Source organism: Lycium barbarum, chromosome 4 (assembly GCF_019175385.1).
Source record: "Lycium barbarum isolate Lr01 chromosome 4, ASM1917538v2, whole genome shotgun sequence".
Taxonomy (NCBI): Eukaryota; Viridiplantae; Streptophyta; class Magnoliopsida; order Solanales; family Solanaceae; genus Lycium; species Lycium barbarum.
The window spans coordinates 119,492,056-119,509,836 of NC_083340.1; the positions used below are offsets into that span (position 1 = coordinate 119,492,056).

General features: G+C 34.3%; 1 protein-coding gene across 3 annotated transcripts; it reads right to left on the minus strand.

The window, feature by feature from the left end:
- Positions 1-8,273: 8,273 nt before the first annotated feature.
- On the minus strand, positions 8,274-12,425 carry LOC132636284 (E3 ubiquitin-protein ligase At4g11680-like). 3 transcript variants are annotated; one of them, XM_060353087.1, is made up of 4 exons: positions 12,185-12,425; positions 11,300-11,840; positions 9,609-9,750; positions 8,274-8,736 (listed from the first exon to the last, which is right to left on the minus strand). In XM_060353087.1, the coding sequence occupies exons 2-4, from the start codon at positions 11,824-11,826 to the stop codon at positions 8,590-8,592; spliced, it is 816 nt and encodes a 271-aa protein (XP_060209070.1). In that variant the 5' UTR covers positions 11,827-11,840; positions 12,185-12,425; the 3' UTR covers positions 8,274-8,589. The 3 variants fall into 3 exon arrangements, with proteins under 3 accessions (XP_060209070.1, XP_060209068.1, XP_060209069.1); XM_060353085.1 differs by having other exon boundaries at positions 9,609-9,975; positions 12,185-12,415; XM_060353086.1 differs by lacking the exon at positions 12,185-12,425 and having other exon boundaries at positions 9,609-9,975; positions 11,300-12,178.
- Positions 12,426-17,781: the final 5,356 nt, after the last annotated feature.

A 17,781-nucleotide genomic window follows, 5' to 3' on the forward strand; every position in this document is an offset into this window, starting at 1 on the left:
AATTTATATTTTTTATATTAAATTATAAAAAGGAAAAGGTGTAAATATACCCCTCAACTTTGCGATTTAGAGCATATATATTCCTTGTTACAAAAATAATGCATATATACCCTGTCGCTTGTTAAAAAAATAGCGCATATATACCCTGCCGTTACACAAATGACATAAATATACTCTTTTCGTTAAAGGGATTTTTTTAAAGAAATCATTTAGTTTGTTTATGAAGTAAAAAAAAGTCCAGTGACCTTTAAAAAATAAGTTTGTCCATCTTTTTAAAAAATATTTGTGGATCACTTTGAGCAATATATCAACTCAATTTTAAGATAAATTAAAATAAATGAATTGGACCAATCATATTTTTGTGGGCTAATTTTAGCACCACGAGTAATGAACTCAATCCTGATTGCGGTTACTTGTTGGAGTTGTGTCTTTAAAAAGTTTCAAAATGGAAGAAATTCATTGGCTGACAAATTTGAGTGGACTGCAGACCCTTTTTTTTTTTTCTTCTGCTCAGTTATGTTGCTGGGGAAATCTTAAGGTGTTGGATCTTCAATTATATGGGTCGAGTTTTAAGCATGGATATATTATTTGGGACAGGTCTTTTATTTTAAAATAATATCTTTTAATAAAATGATTGTAATTTTTTGGTGAAATTGGCCAAATAATTGCAAAAATAATATTACATGAAGCACAGTAAAAGTTGAGTAATTTTATTGTTAGAAAAATAAGTTTGATAATTTACGGAAAATATTGTCAAAAATAACCTTGTGTAATGTAAAGAATAAATAAATTATCCCATCTCATCTTCAATTCTCATTTAAAGGCTGATTTATTGTTGATTTAAATAGTCATGTTCGTGACTGATTAGGTTCCTTTTAATGGTTGAGTTAATGACTCTTTAATCCTCTTTGACCCCCAACCTTCTTAGTGAATTACAATATTGAAAAAACATCCCCTCTTCTTCTTCTTCTTCTTCAGAGTTCTTCTTTTCCTTCTGTTTTCTGGGCAATTCAGTTTGTGCAAACTCCAACTTTTAACCACTATTGCAAGTGTTTGGGAGTGCTGGGAAACCTTGGAGAGCGACCGAATTAAACAATTTGCACTGGAGTCGGTCCGAAATCGCTTTTAAGGAAGTAGCTTGCCACGACGCAGCGCTGATCCGATAAGTTGATTTCATCCTTTTGTTTATTTTACTGATTAATATTGTAATATTTCCAACAAATATATTACAAGTTTTGAGTGATACTTTGTGAAACTAATCCCTTTATAATTTAGATGGTTAGTAAAAGAAAAGAAAAAAAAGTCAAGTAATTTGAACGACTTCAGGTGAACAAGGAGAATGGTCGACCAACAAAAATACTGCACAACTGAAATCTATATATAATATAAAGTTAGGCATAGTCAATCCTACGTAGTATCCCTCTAAGGCCTCCAAATGCATTTATCTTTTATCTCCTTTTTTTTTGACATTTTCCCATTATTTTTATCATTAAGTATATTTAAAACCTCATATAATAAAGACAATAAAGAATAAGAATTATAGTAAATAAATGAAAAAATGAAGAGGCATAGTAAGGCACGAAACATATCTAGTAAATGATAATTAATGGTGAATTCATTTAATTTTATTCCATAATCCCCTCTTTCCTTCTATTCTGCCGTTTTCTTCCATGTATATTATAAAGTTGGTCATCCATAATCTATTTGTTAAATAAATAAAGGTTTAAATGGTCATGTTTGTCCTAATTAAGTCACTTACATCCTTTTGCTTTCCCTAGTAATGCCTAAATAACCGTTTCACTTTCCTTAATTAATACTAAAGAAGAAGAATTCATATTATGTTATATAAGTCGGAGAAATGAAATCTGCAACCAATCATCCACTTTCAATTTCTTCATCCAATTCATTTTTGTATATTATAAGAGCAGTGATAATTTCTTTTGTTCTTCCAGCAATTTGATGAGTGATATTATTTATTTTCTGTTGGGATTGTTTTGTTTCCTACTTTATTTTTTATTTATAACACTAGTTTGATCTATTTCATTATTAGTTGTTCTGATCACTTTTGTCCCTATTGCAAGTTTTAGATTGTAGGTTTTTTGGTTCTTTCGTTGCTCTGGCAAAAATTTAGGACCTGAAAAGATTTGATGATTTTGAGATGATGATTAAAAATATTGAGAATTATGTTCAATTAAATATGCTTCGATCTTCTATCTATTATGGAAATAAATTGTGTCCCAACTCTTTTTTCTTCGTTTTGTCCGTCTTTTAGCGGTTGTTACGATATTGATATACTTGAATTTTCAGGGTTATAACTTGAGGATTTTGTATTATATGTGCAGCTTGTTCTTTTGAGGTATTGAAAAATTATAAGCTACCAATAATCTATTTCTTCTTTGTTCATCTTTACTTCAGGTTTTGATATGCCATGAATCCAAGCCTGAGAATTCCACTAAAACGTTTTTTCTCCCTTTTTCTTCTTCTACCTTCTCATTTGTTAGCACAATATTTGTTTCGAGAGTGTGATTTTTGTTGAGAGAAAAGAGTTAAAAAGAAATATTATAATTACGGGAAAGTTGCTCTGAAAAAACGATTTAAAAAAATGAAGAAAAGAAAAAATAAATCAGGAGAATGAGAAAAATAGGAACTTGATTTCTAACATACAAAATTGGTGAACGAAATGTGTACATGCTTTTCTTTGGTGTTAATTCCATTTGAATTTTCTTCTTCTTTATGTAGAACAAAGAGGGGAAGCAGAAAAATTAAATAAGGAAAAAAGTGAGAAAATAGCAACTTGATTTCAACATGAAAAATTAGTGTCCACTTGCTTTCCATGTTAAGAAAATCAAAGAAATTATAAAAAATGTAGTTTTAAAAGTTAATAGAAAATTTTAATTAAGTTTAAAATTTCTAAATGAGGAGAAACAAAAAGAAGACATACGGAAGTTTTAGAATGGTCTTCATATCCTCAATTATATATAAAGCACATCACTATTGTAATTCAGTAACATAAAAAAAAAAAAAAACACTGAGACATTCACATGATTGAAAAGATGAGTAAGATTTCCTCTCTTTCTCCATTTAATAATGGAGATGTGAAAAAGAAATTTTTGTAGTAAAAAAATATTTTTTTTAATTAAAATTATTGATGGTGATTGACAGAAGGTGAACATAAATTTATATGTGTATATATGAAAAATTTATATCTTTTATCTTGATTAAATTTATAAAAAATATTTTTTAAATTCACTAACTAATTCTCATAACCGTGCAAAGCGCCATATTAATAATAAATAAATAAATAAAATCAAGGTCATAAACGACTGCTGTAATTTGAGAGGAAATAAATATCTCGTCCTTCTTGCCTTAGCCACCAGGTGGAATTCTTGAAGTTTTATGAAAGAGTGGACAGAGGTCAAATTTTATTTAGCGATAAAATATGAATATTTGCATACAATCAATTACTTAAGAATTAATTACAAGTGTCTTGATAAACCAAAAATAATATCCTCTTCGTCCCAATTTAAGTGTCTTTTTTTTTTTTTGATCTGCCCAAAAGAAATTTCCTCTTTCTATACTTAGAGCCCGTTTGGATTGGCTTATAAGTTGCTTATAAGTTGTTTTCAGTTTTTTTGAGTGTTTGACTGGCCAGCTTAAAGTCATTTTGTGCTTAAAATAAGCTCAAAAAAATAATTGAGCCCATTTGACTTAGCTTATCTAAAGCAGCTTATAAGCTGAAAACAGCTTATAAGCCAAAAAAAATAATTTAGATTACCCCAACTTATTTTTTTTAGCTTATAAGCTGTTTGCAGCTTATAGGCATAAGTCCATCCAAACAGGCTCTTAGTATGTTAACAATTCAAACGTTCTACATGACAAGTTTCAAACCACAAAATTCAAAGAATATTTTAGTATATTACACGCATCTTTAATTTAGAACCATAAGATTTAAAAATCTTTTTTTATTACTTAAACTTTATGGTAGATTAAATTAAAAAACTTAAATTGAGACAGCAGGAGGAGTAGTAACAACTGAGTTTTAAGCAACCTGTTAGACTTATTAAAAAACATGTAAAACATCACTGAATCAATAGATAAATTAGAATTCTTTCGAAATTGGACCCAAGTTCATTGAGTTCCTGTTGAAAATTTTATTTGCACTCAGGGTTTGCATCAATAAAAATACAATTTACATAGTAACAACTATCTTTTGCATACTATTTGATCACTTAATCATAACTGATTAATAAGCAAGCTAATGCTCTCCTTAAAAAGTATATTTAATTGTTTCAAAATATTCAATTAAACAACTGTATAGTGCCATTGCTATGCTAAGCAAAAAGACACGAAAGTAACGGTAAAGCGTTAGAAATGACGAAGGAAAAAACAATTTACCTGCATTGATGTACAGATCAACTTTATTTCAATAGTATTAAGGAAATATAAAAGTACTTTTTTATAATTGTATTTATCGATACTAAGTAGGCATTTGGACATGCGATTTCATCTCATGAGATGAAATCAACGTTTATTCATGCGATTTCATCTCATGAGATGAAATCCCAAATCATTCAAAAAGGCATGATTTGGGATTTAAAATCATGATTTCAAAAAATTTAAATGTAAAATTTGACCAATACGTTTATATTTTGTAAAAAAAAAAACCCATAAGTTGGTAGATATATTTACCAATCATGTTTACCAACCATTTGTATTAAATATTAATCTGCAAGTTGGTAAAATATATTTACCAATCATGTTTACCATGTGAGAGGATCATATTAAAGAGTAGTTACATTACTATTCATGTTAAATTTTCCTTTTTATTGAACTAAAGTTTGATCAATTGATGTTGTATTTTTAGAAAGGCCTTCTAGTAAAGTATTAATTTTATTATGAACTATGATTTACTCGTTTGGTAAGATTGTATAAGAATTGGGAAAATTTTGAAGGTTTTCACAACTTGTGGGGTTATATGTTTATAAAAAAAATTGCAACTTAAGAAATCCAAATTGCATGTCCAAACATGATTTCATCTCATAATTTCATCTCATGAGATGAAATCATGTCCAAACGGCTCCTAAAAAGTGTGTAAGAGGTTGGGGTAGGTAAAGTAGACCGGTGAATATTACTAAGAAAGATTGCTGATCTTGTTTAAGTTATGATGTAAAATTCTACGAGAAAAGGACGTAAATGGTCCCTTAACTATGGGGGTAGGTTCAAAATAGTCCCTTAACTATGCACTTAACAGTTTTGGTCCTTTAAGTTTGCCACAAGTTAACAAAAATGGTCCTTTAACTATTAGGGTTGGTTAAAAATAGTCCCTTAAGTATGCACTTAGTAGTTTTGATCCTTTAAGTTCGCCAAAAGTTAACACTCTTAGTCCCCGACAAAATATTCATCGAATTCTGCTTATTAGATTTGACGAGAACTATGATTTTTTTTTTTTAGCTATAACTCACATTTAGAGGTACACATTACTAAATAAAAGACCAAATACCTCGGGACAAAACCGACGGACGTTAGTCCATTACAGGGAAAAGCAAGGAAAAAACCAACATACTTGATAATGTCAGAAAATAGTGTCTCGGAACACAAAGACCGACGAACTCTGTAGATTAAAACCGAGGGAGTCCATCGGCTAAGTAAAATACCACAGACTTTAGAAATAAATTAGAAATAGCAGAAACTACATAAGTTGTCACTACAAAAAACAAGTGAAAAAACGATGGATATAATCGAGGGACACTGTTTTTTATTGTTTTTTACGAAAACCAACGGACGTCCGTCAGTTATTTTCAAGGAAAAATGCGCGAAAGCTATTTTTTTTTAAAGAATCACTGCAATGAAAGTATTTATTTTATACCGGGTTCTCAGTAAAAACGAATCTAGTGTATTTTTTTTAGCCGATGAACTCCCTCGGTTTTAATCAACAGAGTCTATCGGTCTTTGTGTTCTGAGATACTATTTTCTGACGACATTATCAAGTATGTTGGTTTTTTCCTTATAACGGACTAACGTCTGTCGGTTTTGTCCCGAGGTATTTAGTCTTTTCTTTAGTAATGTGTACCTCTAAATGTGAGTCTTGCTAATTTTTTTTTTCTTTCTAATAGTTCTCGTCAAATCTAGCAAACAGAGTTCGATGAATATTTTGTCGGAGATTAAAAGTGTTAACTTTTGGCAAACTTAAAGGACCAAAACTGTTAAGTGCATACTTAAGGGACTATTTTTAACCAACCCTCATAGTTAAGAGACCATTTTTGTTAATTTGTGGCAAACTTAAAGGACCAAAACCGTTAAGTGTATAGTTAAGGGATTATTTTGAATCTACTCTCATAGTTAAGGGATCATTTATGTACTTTTCTCAAAATTCTACTATGGTACTTTCTCTCTCAATAAGTTTTTTTTTTTTACTGACAAATAGAAAATATTAAATCCAATACAGTAGGTTAAAGTAGAGAGAATGTCACGTCTCAAAATTTAAAGATTGCGCGACCGGTATCCAATATTTAATTGATTAATTTATATTTCGACTCCCCTTAGCGAAAATTTTAATTCTGTCATTGCACCATCCCCAACCCGCACCGAGTCCTCATCTAGTCGTACGAATTAACGGGCATCTAATTCACCCTCTTATGACCCTCTCATAGCGTATGAACATAATCAAACTCAAGACTAAACATAAATATGCAAAAATAGGTTTGATTTATAGATTTACATTAAATGTATTTACTTGGACCCATCGACGCATATGCATAATTTCCTGATGTTCGCCACAATACGCATTTTTTATGCTAATTGCCTCATATTTTATTGTGTTTCTAATGAGAATAGCGTGCATTGAGGCGTTTTGAGCTTGATATGTTTATTTTGCTGTGTAGGACATGATTTGGAGCGAAAGGAATGATTTGTAGCTAAAACTAAGATTTGGGGTTGATCTTCTTTGAAGCCATTTAAATGTTCTTGAATTTTAAAGATCGAAAAGTTAAGATGAGAGGTAGAGATTGTCCCACCGGGCGTATCAAAATTTGTAGATAATAAAATTGAGAAAATAATAATCAAGACTAGAAAATATCACAACAATCGTAGTATTTTATTTCAATTCAATGAGTGTTACAATCTCTATGAATCCTTTGATTAAGCTTGATCTTGAATCTTGATGAATTTTAATCCAAGGGCTTGAAGCTTGGTATCAAATTATGATCTTGATCTTCAGATGTTTAGAGCACTTGAATACTTGCGGCTTGCTACAGAGAAAATTGTAGTCTTTGTGCTTCTTGTTATGAATTTTGGTCTCATTTTTGAATTATGAGGACCCACATGTATAGTTGTACGTGGGATGACACAGTTGTGATGAGGACAAACTCTTTTCGACCAATCAAATTGAAATTGACATGGTAATATTTGATTGATTAGAACATGTCACTTGTAAACGTAGCAGATTTTTATTGACTTTTGATTTGACTAGACATGTTATGTCATCTTGACACGTGACATTCTATTGGCTCTTTTACTTGACTTGACATGCCACGTCACTTAACACGTGACTCCAAACTAGTTCTCTAGGATAAGATGTCATCTTGAGCTTAGTAAAGTGGGCTCGTTATTTATAGCCCAATTAAGTGGACTAGCCCAATACATTTAGATTTTTTAAATTAAATAAATCCATATTTATTAAACTCACTACAAGAAAGTATAGAAATCGCAACAAAATTTTTTATATTTGGCAACAACTTAGTTTTATTGTTGGCAAATGATTTTTTTGTTACCAAAGAATTTAATTTTGTTTCCATAGTATTGATTATTATTGCAAAAAATACTTTTGGCAACAAAAAAAAATTATTGCACGTTGTTGCAATAATAGCCGTTAGGAAAAGTTCATGCAATAAAATATTTTTTTTTGTTGCCAAAAGTACTTTTTGCAACAATAATCAATCTATGACAACAAAAAAAATTTGTTGCCAGATATATTTTTTCTTGTAGTGACTTGAATAATTAACTCAATTATATAAGTCAATACTATATATTTGGATTAAATATATCGTGAATTCACTTTCAGTTAGCCATAGTAATAAAATTGATCTGCAATTAAAACTTCCACAGATCAAGCATATTGCCCCGTATATAGCTCCTGCTTGTACGTACAGTGCGCACTGCGCATAATACGTCTCATGTCTGCTTAATTAACATAGTGCGCGAAACATATTGGAAATGTATCACTAATTAGGGATGCTAGTCAAAATATAGAAAATATATACACTGAGTACGTATACTTACATATACAATATCTATAAATATTATATGTATATTATCCCTAAAAACTTACTCAGTGAAGTATTTAAGAGCATGGCCTTCAGATAACATGTGTACACTAGGAAGCCTCTAATTTTAGCTTCTTGTATTCTGTTAGCATTATGGGGAATTGGGGATAGATACATAACAAGTTTCCGTACAATTTATCTCGATTCTCTGTGTTTCAAATTGTACTACAGAAAGCAAAATTAAAGGGGAAAAAAGAAAAGGAAAGGCCGGTAAAAATGTGCAGAAAAAATATGAATTATCGAACCTCAGGATAACTTTCTTGCATCTTTACCTCTCTAATTCTTGTTTACAGAGAGGACAGCAAGATATAATTCTGAGCCATTGATCCACACACTTAAGATGAAATATATGAGAACAAGGCAATTGTCTGATCTCTTCCTTATCTCCATATTTGGCTAAACAAATACAACATTCCTGTTATGACACAGAAGCTTATTAGATTTTGACTTTTACAATAACATATTGATAGCGTAAAAATAATAATATAAAATCGGTCACCTAAAAATATTAAAATAAGATAGATTATCTGCTAAGGTAGTTTAACATATAATGATAGCATAAAGTTTTATTTGCATTGTTGATATATATAAATTAATTCTTAGACTTAGAATTTAACTTTTATATGTTGGGGGAATTAATCTTAGTAATTGACTTACTAAACTGTCACCTTGTCGGTGAGGGTTCAGTTCCTCACCTTGTAATTCCCTCCACATTTTCCCTTCCCCTAATTTTTTTTTTTTTTTAAAACTTTTATACATCTCGAGTGTAAAAGAAATTTACACGATTAGGTAACTTAAAAGATAACTATAGGTAACCGTCCATAAAAATGTGATAAGCAAAAAGAAAAATAGGCCTACGACAAATTAAAATACAGCGATAGTGTAAAAATTATTCTTTACAATATCATTGTATATAATTAAATCTTTAAACTTGATTCGAGTTTAAGTACTTTTGTACAGTAATGGTGTAAAAGAAATCTTACGCGTTCTGGTCGTGTAAAAAAGTGGGATTAGTTATTCAAATAAGTAAGACAGATTGTTTGCTAAGATATATTAAAATACAGAATGATAGTATAACTTATTTACAGTTCGGTCAAACTTATTTACCAATATGGCCGAAATATACAAAATTATACAATGATTATGTATATTCTATGTATAGTAAATATATATTATATGTATATTATACGCATAAATATACAAAACCTATACATTTGGTCATGTATTTTGTAATTAGATTACCCAAGGCATTGGGTTGTAATAAGATTGGTAATTTAGATCACTTACCGTATTTTCATTTTCCACACCCGAATTTCTGAGCTCTTCCTTCTTTCCAATTTCCTTGTACTTCCAGCTTGGAAGACTGGAGAGTTGTTCATCAGATGCTCCTCTATCTACAGATCCCATGTTCATATTGTAGCCTAGAAAGCTGCTCAACATTGGGACACAACAGCATAGCAATAGAAACAATATGAAGGGGAAAGAGTATGTGACTGCATTCCATGCAAGGAGAGAGATGCATAGCAGATGAAGTTTAGGAGCACGATGGTATGATAAAAAGCGCGATTCGAACACCCAAACGTTCCCCATCACGAACCATATTGCAAAGAATAGCTCGAGAGAAGTTTTGATTTTCTCCATTACGTGTAATGCGCTATCATGATTTTCAAAACACGTGTTAGATGTATGTTATTGATATGTGTGATCATCTCATCTAAAAAGTTAAGCGGCCGGAGAGCATACCTTTATTATATTTGTAACATATGCTAGCAATACATTATACTTGATGAAAAATCTCAGTTAGTGTGGGCCCAAGTGTGGGTTGTGATTATTTTTGTTTAGATTCTAATATATGCATGTGAAAAATAGATCGATTAAAGCTTCATAGGTGATAGGAGTATGATATGAAGTATGAAATGAAGTATGAACTACTACTGAGATATTCCAGACTTTTGACACTATCACAAATCAAGTTCAATCTCTTTTGCCTCGTGGGCCCAATCCGGTGCAGTTTTTCCTAACATTACTTAACTGATAAATTCATTTTGATCTACATATGTAAACGAATAGAATGGCTACATATGTATGCGAATAGAATCCCCCTCCTCCCCCGCCACCAACGAAACACACGTGTATATATATATATATATATATATATATATATAAAGTTAGGGATAACTACTTTTTTAGACCACCCTAAATTCATTTTGATCTACATATGTATATGAATAAAATGGCGCGAGCGCACATATATATATATGTATAATAATACACAATCGGTGTATATGTTTTGTATATTTGTGTTAGCCAGCGCACGTAATTAATTTCGATCGATGGCCCAAAAATGAAAATAATTCCTATATTATCTATTTATTTCTCCTTGAAAATGAACTATTCATCTCAGCCTGTCCCGCCGCCTCCTAATATTTTTCTGGTAGTTTCATGATCTCCTTTTTGACTTAACCTTGCACTCCTCTTTCTGTCTTATTCTTTTGCTTACTCAAAATCTAATTCAAATCCTCACTCGAATAACTCACAATCCTACCAACTTAATCAACCATTATTTTCTAATATATACCCAGCCCGACATTATCACGAGTAAGCCACTTTTTTATTGATTGTTTAACTCACTTAACATGCATAACTTCACCTGGGAGAGAGGGGGATTTGCACTAGAAATCTGCGGATTATCTATGTAAATCATTGGAAACAGTTTTCGACGAGCATACCTCTGATGGAATTTGTTACAAATTCTATGGAAAATACGTGTGTTTCTAGTAGGGTTATATATTATGCATCCTTAGACAAAAAGAGTATTAAAAACCTCAAGAGTCCAGATATATAGCTATAAAAGGACAAACAAATTCAGAGAGTGTGTGATTAGAATATAATCAAGTAAATAAAAAAGTGCTCTCTTTAACATGCTTAAGCTTTTAGATGAGATGACACACACTTCAACACGTGTATTAATTAATCACCTGGATTCGTCATGGCTTCTTTGCTGCTCCATGTCAGAATGATCATCTCTTTGCGTCGTCACATAGAATGCCAGATAACGCCAGTAAAGCACCACGACACTAACAATACATGCAAAGACATATCCCAGCACCCATATCCGCATCGGCCAAACTGGCTTCTCCTTTTTTGAAACAGCCAGTGTATATACACTCATAATTATTTGAACACTTAATGCTATACACTCCATCATTATCCAAGTCATTGAATTGAAAGGATTCGACCCGAGATCAGATCTTGACCCGCCATTCTGGTAATGGAAAACTCTTCTTAGGAAACTGAACCACCTTGCTCTTGATATTTTCATTGCCATTCTTATCAAGAATGAATTAGAATGATGTATACGCGACGACCTGTTTCTATTATTTCCGCCTGTGCTAGCCATTCTTTCATCTCCTAGTACTGTTGCTGGTGAAATTGGTGGGAAAGATACGACGATGCTCGAATGGCAAAGAGATACTGGTGTAAGAAAGTAGCGGCGGGTATTCATTTATCCAGTTGAACCTATAAGAGTAACAAGTAACTGTTTATAACGAACATGATTCAAGAACCCGGAAAAGAAAGTATGGGATAATATGCTACAAGAGGTAAAAAAAAAAAAAAAAGGGCAGTTAGGTGCACAGAGCATCCCGTGTTAGTAGAGTTCCGGAAAGGAGGGTGTGATGTAGATAGCCTATCCTAATGCAATCATTAGTGCTTGTTTTCACAGCTCGAACCCATGACCTATAGGTCATACAGAAACAACTTTATCGTTGCTCGAAGGCTCCCCTTCAATGTGCTATAAGAGGTAACATTGTAAAAAATAAAATAAGTGATCGATGTATATAACTTAAACGGGCGTTAATTACCGAATTGTCAACGAGGAGAAATTTCCAAGAACTTTCAATTTCTGCGCATGCAAGTTATGTTTCATCAAAGAAGTTTGAGCACATAATTGCCATGCTTGCATGCACAAGATGAGCTAAAATAACACCAGCTAATTTAACCTATTATAGAGTGTGTATATATATGGCCCAATTCCGATCTGTTACTCCAATTTATATGCTGACAACAATTCTTGAAAAACCTGCATTAATAATGCCACTAAAATGAAGTGGATGTACTACAAAAATATGGTAAAGGTGAAGAAATTAAAATAAAAGGAAATACATACTATAAGAAGCTATAGAGAGAGAGAGGTGATGAATGGGGTTGAACTAACATGACAGGGGAAGTTGAAGTATGGGTTTGATCAGATGGTGACCAAGAATTTGATCGAACAGCTATCCCTTTGCTTTGATTCCAAGTGAACTTTTTAGGAGGTTGAGAAATATAACCATTCGCCTAACTTCGTCTGCCGTTTATTTCTTCTTTTTTGTTTATTTTGGACCGAAGCAAACCTTAAAGCTTTATTTGTGGTTCTTCGAATGGACATCACTCTCTATCTGAATTGAACAATATTAGCAAATATTGATTAATCTATTTTCCTGACGTTAACGTTGCATTTGATTTTAAGGAAATGTTGGGTGATAAAAAATAGTACTCCCTCTGTGGCAATACTCGATCGCAATTTATGTGATACTCTTTGGTTTTTACTCAATCCAAAAAAGAATGACCCTTTATATTATTTAGTACTTTCTCTGTCTCAATTTATGTGGTTTCGAGAGTTAAACTTTTTTGTTTTGACCGTGAATTCGGACAATCTTTAAGTTTTTGAATAAATTAATTTACACATTTAGAAACTACATAAAAAGTGGAGTATAAGTCACGATAAGTAACAATTTAAAATATTTAAAGAGCATACAAATAAATCGCAATAGAAGGTTTTTTTTAGATTCTCGAATTCCGAATTGTATTACATAAATTGGGACAGAGGAAGTAACAATTTAACTTTAAACTATTCATGTTACCTTTAATGAAATAATTCACAGGAGATTTTTATGGCCTATATTAAATCATAAATTTAAAAAATGTTCTTTTTTTCTTAAATTTCGTGTTCAGTCAAATACCTTGACATAAATTAAAATGGGGAGCATATATTTTGGAAATTCTGGCATGTACAGTAGTTAATAGATTGAAGGTCATTGATGATAGCAGTTGGCCACCTAATCCAACTAGCAGGGAAAGTGACTTTGTCACTGTGTCATTTTGTTTTTTCGCTTAAGACACTGTGTCATGTTGAGGCAACAGCAAGTGCTTTAGGATCTGTGGCACCTACTGTCCGTAATAGAATATTTTCCTCAATGTTTTCCATTCAAGACCTAGAATATATACAGTATATATTGCCTATAATTAGGCTTTATCTAGGGCTACTAAATAGGTAACTAAATATCTACAATACTAAAAATAATAACAGAATATATATTTACATATATAGCTTAACACACCCCTGCAGTCGAAGCGGGAAGTTGACGGACACTGAGACTGTCCCGAAAATCTTCAAACAGAACACGCGGAAGACCCTTAGTAAAAATATCCGCGATTTGATATCGTGATGGAACATGAAGAACTCGAACCTGTCCACGGGCAACCTTTTCCCGTACAAAGTGAATATCCATCTCAATATGCTTGGTACGTTGATGTTGCACCGGATTACCCGATAAATAAATTGCACTAACATTGTCACAATAACAATTGTAGCCTTTTGAATCGGACAATGTAGCTCCAATAGCAAATTTCGTAACCAACAGGATTCGGCTACTGCATTTGCTACACCGCGATACTCGGCCTCAGCACTCGACCGAGAGAGAGTAGGTTGTCTTTTGGAGGACCAAGAAATCAAATTATCACCCAAAAATACACAATAACCAGAGGTAGAACGTCTTGTATCCGGACAACCACCCCAATCAGCATCAGTATAAGATACAAGAGATGATATCAAAGATGAATAGAGATGGAGGCCATGATCAAGCGTACCTTGAAGGTACCGGATAATGCGCTTTAGAGCTTGCATATGGTCAACTCTCGGATCATGCATATGTAAGCACACTTGTTGAACAACATAAGAAATATCTGGTCGGGTGAATGTAAGATACTGTAGAGCTCCGGCAAGACTCCTATAAAGAGTGGGATCCTCATAGGTAGCACTAGAAGTAGCACTAACCTTTTCCTTTGTGTCAACAAGAGTAGGAGATGACTTGCATGAGGCCATTTCGGCCCGCTCAATTATTTGTTCGGCATACTTGCGCTGTGAAAGAAACATACCTCCCTTATGTCGGGACACGGCAATGCCAAGAAAATAATTCAACGGACCAAGATCTTTCATAGAAAATTCCGAGCTAAGAAGACCCATTATAGACACACGGAGAGCATTAGAAGAAGCAGTCAGGATTATATCATCAACATACAACAAGATATAAGCCATGTCAGTCCCCTTGCGATAAATAAACAATGAGTATCACATTTGCTATTTGAGAAACCAAAAGAAATGACATAGTCAGCAAACCTCTTATACCATGCACGGGGTGCCTGCTTAAGACCATATAATGACTTTCGCAAAAGACATACATAATCCGGATGGTTCCGATCCCGATAACCCAATGGTTGATGCATAAACACTGTTTCTTGTAGCTCACCATGAAGAAAAGAATTTTTCACATCCAACTAATGAATGGGCCATGATGCTTTTGAAAGAGAGAGAGAGAAAGAACCGTACGAATCGTAGCCGGTTTCACCACCGGGCTAAACGTTTCGCCACAATCAATGCCAACCTGCTGAGTTTTCCCATCACCTACAAGACGGTCTTTATGCCTCTCAAAAACACCATTAGATTTTACTTTATGAGCAAAAATCCACATAGAACGAATAACATTCACATCAGGTGGACGGGGTACCAACTCCCACGTCTTATTTTTAATGAGAGCATCATATTCATCATCGATGGCCATTTTCCAATTTGGGTCATGAAGGGCCTCGACCGGGTTACGGGGCAAGGGAGAACGAGTAACCGAAGCCTGCAGAGCATATTTTTTATTTGGCTTAAAAATGCCCATTTGACTTCGGGTTACCATGGACGGCCGAATTGTGTGGGATGAAGTAGATGTTGGCTGTTGGGTCACGGATGCATGTAGAGGAGTAGGATTTGGGTTTGGAGAGATAGATGAGCTGGTTTGGCTTGTTGAGGAAGGAGAAACGGTGGAATCTGGGCTCAAAGGAGGAGGCGAGATGGTGGGATCATGGCCACCAAGTTGAGTTTGGGCCATTTGTTCAGGCTGTTGGACGGACTGGTGACCGTCCAAGGCATTTGATTGATTTTGTATGTGATGAAGAGTATAAGGAGAACTGTTATCACACAAAAAATCATAAGCATTAGAAGAAGGGGTATGTAACTTTGCAAATGGGAAAACATGCTCATCAAATACCACATGACGACAAATAATAATTTTATTGGAAGATAAATCATAACATTTGTAGCCACGATGATTAGAAGGATAACCCAAAAATACACATGGAGTAGACCGGGGTTGCAATTTATTGATAGTAGTGGACGGAATTAAGGGATAACATAAGCAACCAAATACCCGGATGTGAGAATATGAGGGAACCCTTTGGTATAGAATTTGTAGAGGAGATAGATTTCCCAAAAGCTTGCTCGGAAGAATATTAAGAAGATACGTAGCCATTTGTAAAGCATGATGCCAATAAGAGGGAGGAAGGGATGCATGAGCAAGAAAAGTACGAGTGATATTATTTATAGTCCGAATTTTTCGTTCGGCTTTACCATTTTGAGACGAAGTATGAGGGCAACAAAAACGGAAGGACATGCCATTAGTTTTACAAAAATCCCAAAACAGACCATTGTCAAACTCCCTCCCGTTGTCACATTGCACATTTTTGATATTACGTTCAAATTGGGTGAGTATGTGGGCTTTAAAAATTAAGAATTTATCAAACACGTCCGATTTTCTATCCAACGGAAAAGTCCACAAATAATTAGAATAATCATCCAATAATAAAACATAATATCGATGTCCCATAGAACTCAAAATAGGTGATGTCCAAATATCACTATGACTAATATCAAAAGGCATAGAAGTGCTTGAATTTGAAGAACCAAATTGCAACTTAATATGTTTTCCGAAAACACAAGATTGACAAATACTAGAACTAGAACCCCGATTACAATCAATGCTTTTGTTGAGCCTAAGAGCATCTAAGATAGGAGCACCCGGATGACCCAATCGATCATGCCAAAGTTTAGGAGAGATGGCTGCAAAGGTTGAGTGGAGAGCTTGATTGTTGATAGAAGTGGTAAGAGGATAAAGGTCACCCCGGCTATCACACCTCATTATTGGCATCCCCGTCCGAAAATCCTTCATAGAAAACCCAAAAGGATCAAACTCAACAGTCACATTATTATCAGTAGTGAATTTTCTAACTAAAATGAGATTTTTGATAATTTTGGGAGCATGAAGAACATTATTTAGGGATAAGGGAGGACTAGGGGAAGGCAAACAAGTATGACCATAACCATGAATTGGAATAGAATGACCATTACCGACAATAATACCACTATTATGATTGCTCACATCAAAATAAGACTAGAAATTACCATTGGAGGATGTCACATGAGAAGTAGCTCCGGTGTCCATGTACCACGACGGATCGGGTGGATTGAGAGACATAGTATGCATTGCCGCTTCGATGTTTGTAGGAGAGTAGAAAGCGGACTGACCATTCGGGTTTGCCACAAACGCCCGCTGAGGATGCGGTCCAAGGATCCCGGGCTGCTGCTGCTGTTTCGGGGCTGCTGTACCACGAGCCCACCCTTGTGTTGGATACGGGCAAGGAGGGACTACCCACGGTGACATCCAAGCCCAAGGCGGGAAATTTCCCCACGGACTCTGATTCGGCCACTGCTGCTGCGGCTGCTGTCCCGCCTACTGCTGCCTCTGGCCACCACCACGGCCATGCTTGGACCCGCCGGAACCACGACCAGCACTGCCGGTTTTTCCGGTTTCCGGATTGTTTTCCTCGACCCTGTGATTGATTTGAATAAGAGAATCGATCATCAACATCAGAATGCGAGGCAGCCACCATTGCAGATTCGGAGCCCGTGGCAGCCTCCTTCGCCAATCCGGCCTCCTCGAGTGTAAGCATCGAACGAGCCTGATAAAATGGAGGTAGAGGATCACTTTGTCGTATCAATGTCCGCACACCCCTATAGGCCCGAGTAAGGCCGGAAACAAGTTGAATTACGAGCCTACTTTCCGATACCGGTGCTCCAACATTTTTCAACTGATTAGCGATTGTCTTGAGATGCTGACAATAGGCCGATGCATTTGGAAAATTCTCCATTTTAGTATTGGAGAATTCGGCCTCTAAGGTTACCACACAAGAATTTTTGTTGTCTTGGAAAATATCACGTAACCGGTTCCAAGCATCCATGGTCGTAGCATCGGGTTCAATGATTGTATGCAAAAGATCATTGGAGATGGTAGCATAAATCCAAGAGAGAACCGTAGTG

Coding starts and splice junctions, on each gene's coding strand:
- LOC132636284 (XM_060353085.1), bottom strand. CDS start 11,826: ATGAATACCCGCCGCTACTTTCTTACACCAGTATCTCTTTGCCATTCG. Junction 9,976..11,299: donor AGAAGCCATGACGAATCCAG/GTGATTAATTAA, acceptor AAATCATGATAG/CGCATTACACGTAATGGAGA. Junction 8,737..9,608: donor GTGTGGAAAATGAAAATACG/GTAAGTGATCTA, acceptor GTGTCATAACAG/GAATGTTGTATTTGTTTAGC.